The 1,849-nt window shown below is 46.3% G+C and overlaps 1 protein-coding gene across 1 annotated transcript in view; it reads left to right on the plus strand.

Moving 5' to 3' along the window:
- Positions 1 to 912: 912 nt before the first annotated feature.
- Positions 913 to 1,849, plus strand: part of EMH_0046300 (uncharacterized protein) — a gene marked incomplete at both ends in the record, with an annotated part of 4,435 nt that continues 3,498 nt past the window's right edge. The window contains 1 exon segment of the mRNA XM_013496150.1: positions 913 to 1,847. Coding sequence (XP_013351604.1) covers positions 913 to 1,847 — 935 coding nt within the window.

Consider the following 1,849-nt stretch of genomic DNA (forward strand, 5'->3'; position numbering starts at 1 on the left):
TTTGGGAGAGCAGCAGCAACCGAGTTGCTGCAGCAGAAGCATCGATGCTGCGTGGTTCTGCTGCTGCTGCAGCCACGATATTGTTGCTGCTTTCTCCTGCAGAGGCGAAGATGTTATATGCAGCTACCTGCGTATACACCCCGCGTACTGTCCCCCCAATCGCATGCATGCAGCAGCAGAAAAAGTACAACAACCCCACCTTGGCGGTGGAAACATAAATATAAATAAAAATAAAAATAGAGAAAAAAATAAAAATATTAAAATAAATAAAAAAACAAAAAAAGGAAATAGAGATACAGACCCAGAAACAAACAGAAACAGAGAAGGAGAAAGAGAAAAAGAGAAAAACAAAAAAGGAGATAAATATATAAATATAAACAATAGTATAAACTATACACACAATGCATGCATGCGCATGCAGCCCCAAAACAGAATAAACTTCGCTCCCTCTCCCCTAAAAACAATAAACTGCGGCCTCCTACCCCCCATCATAAACAGAGAAACTGTTGAAGTCTCCTGGCAGGTAACTTCTTCTTTTTTTTTATTTTTATTTTTTTTATTTTATTTTTTATTTTATTTTTTTATCTTATTTTTTTATTTTATTTTTTTTTATTCTATTTTTTTGTTTTGTTTTGTTTTAGTTGGTTTTTTTTTTCTTTTGTTTTTTCTTTTGTTTTTTCTTGTTTTGTTTTCATTTGTTTTGTTTTGTTTTATTTTTTAATTTTGTTTTGTTTTATTTTATTTTGCTTTGTTTTATTTTGTTTGTTTGTTTCATTTACACACACACGCACACACGCACACACACACACACACACACACACACACACACACATATATATATATATATATATATATATATATATATATATATATATATATATATATATGTTTCCACTGCAGGCAAGCGTGAATATGTTTCCGCGTATAAGTTGGGGGATCGAGCACCGGGATCGATCCCAGGCGATCCCCGCCTGTACCCCGGTTGCTTCTTCGTGGCTGCAGCAGCAGCCGCAGCAGATAACTATAGATGACGTTGCTGCTACTGCTTCTTTTCATTCTTATGCTGGTGCTTGTCTTCTTAGTTTACCTCTCTCTTACACACACAGGGGGCCCCTCATCAGCCCACATACACAGTACCCAGGGGGCCCCCCACGCCGAATACGCTGCCGCTTCTGCGGCGCAAAAAACACACCAACACCACCAGCAGCAGCAGCAGCGACAGCAGCAGCACCAGCAGCAGCAGCAGCAGCAGATGATCATGCTGACGATCGTCCTCCTTCTCGTTTTGTTTTATTCTGCAAAAGGTGTGCTGCGCCTATCAGCGGCCCGGGTGTATGGGGGGGCCCCCAAGGTGCCCTGGGGGCCCCCTGGGGGCCCCCGGGTGCCCCCGGGGGGCCCCCGGGGGCCCCTGGTTCTATTGTTGTATTGTGTGCTTACACTACAAGCGGACGACTGACATGCAGGCCGCTAACTATAAACGACCCCCTGCTGCAGCTGCAGCTGCAGCAGAGGAATGGGGTGTATGCGCAGCTCGCTAGGCGGCAGAGGAGACGGCGGGGGGATGCCAGCGGGATCGATCCCAGGTGTGGGGTGGGGCTGGGGGGAGGAGAGGGTGCAGCAGCAGCAGCAGCAGCAGCAGCAGGGGGAGGGGGAGGGGCTTCTGCTGCTGTTGCTGCACTCTTTTCTTTTCATGCTTCGCGTTTACAAAAGCCGCAGTTGGTTGCTGCTCCTGCTGCTGCTGCTGCTGCTGCTGCTGCTGCTGCTGCTGCTGCTGCTGAAGGGGGTGTAGAGGAGACATCTGCAACGGGCTCGGATCAGCTGTCTGTCTCCTCTGTCTCTTCTGTCTCTC

The sequence above is a fragment of the Eimeria mitis genome, genomic scaffold (assembly GCF_000499745.2).
Source record: "Eimeria mitis Houghton genomic scaffold, Emh_scaff1948, whole genome shotgun sequence".
Classification (NCBI taxonomy): domain Eukaryota; phylum Apicomplexa; class Conoidasida; order Eucoccidiorida; family Eimeriidae; genus Eimeria; species Eimeria mitis.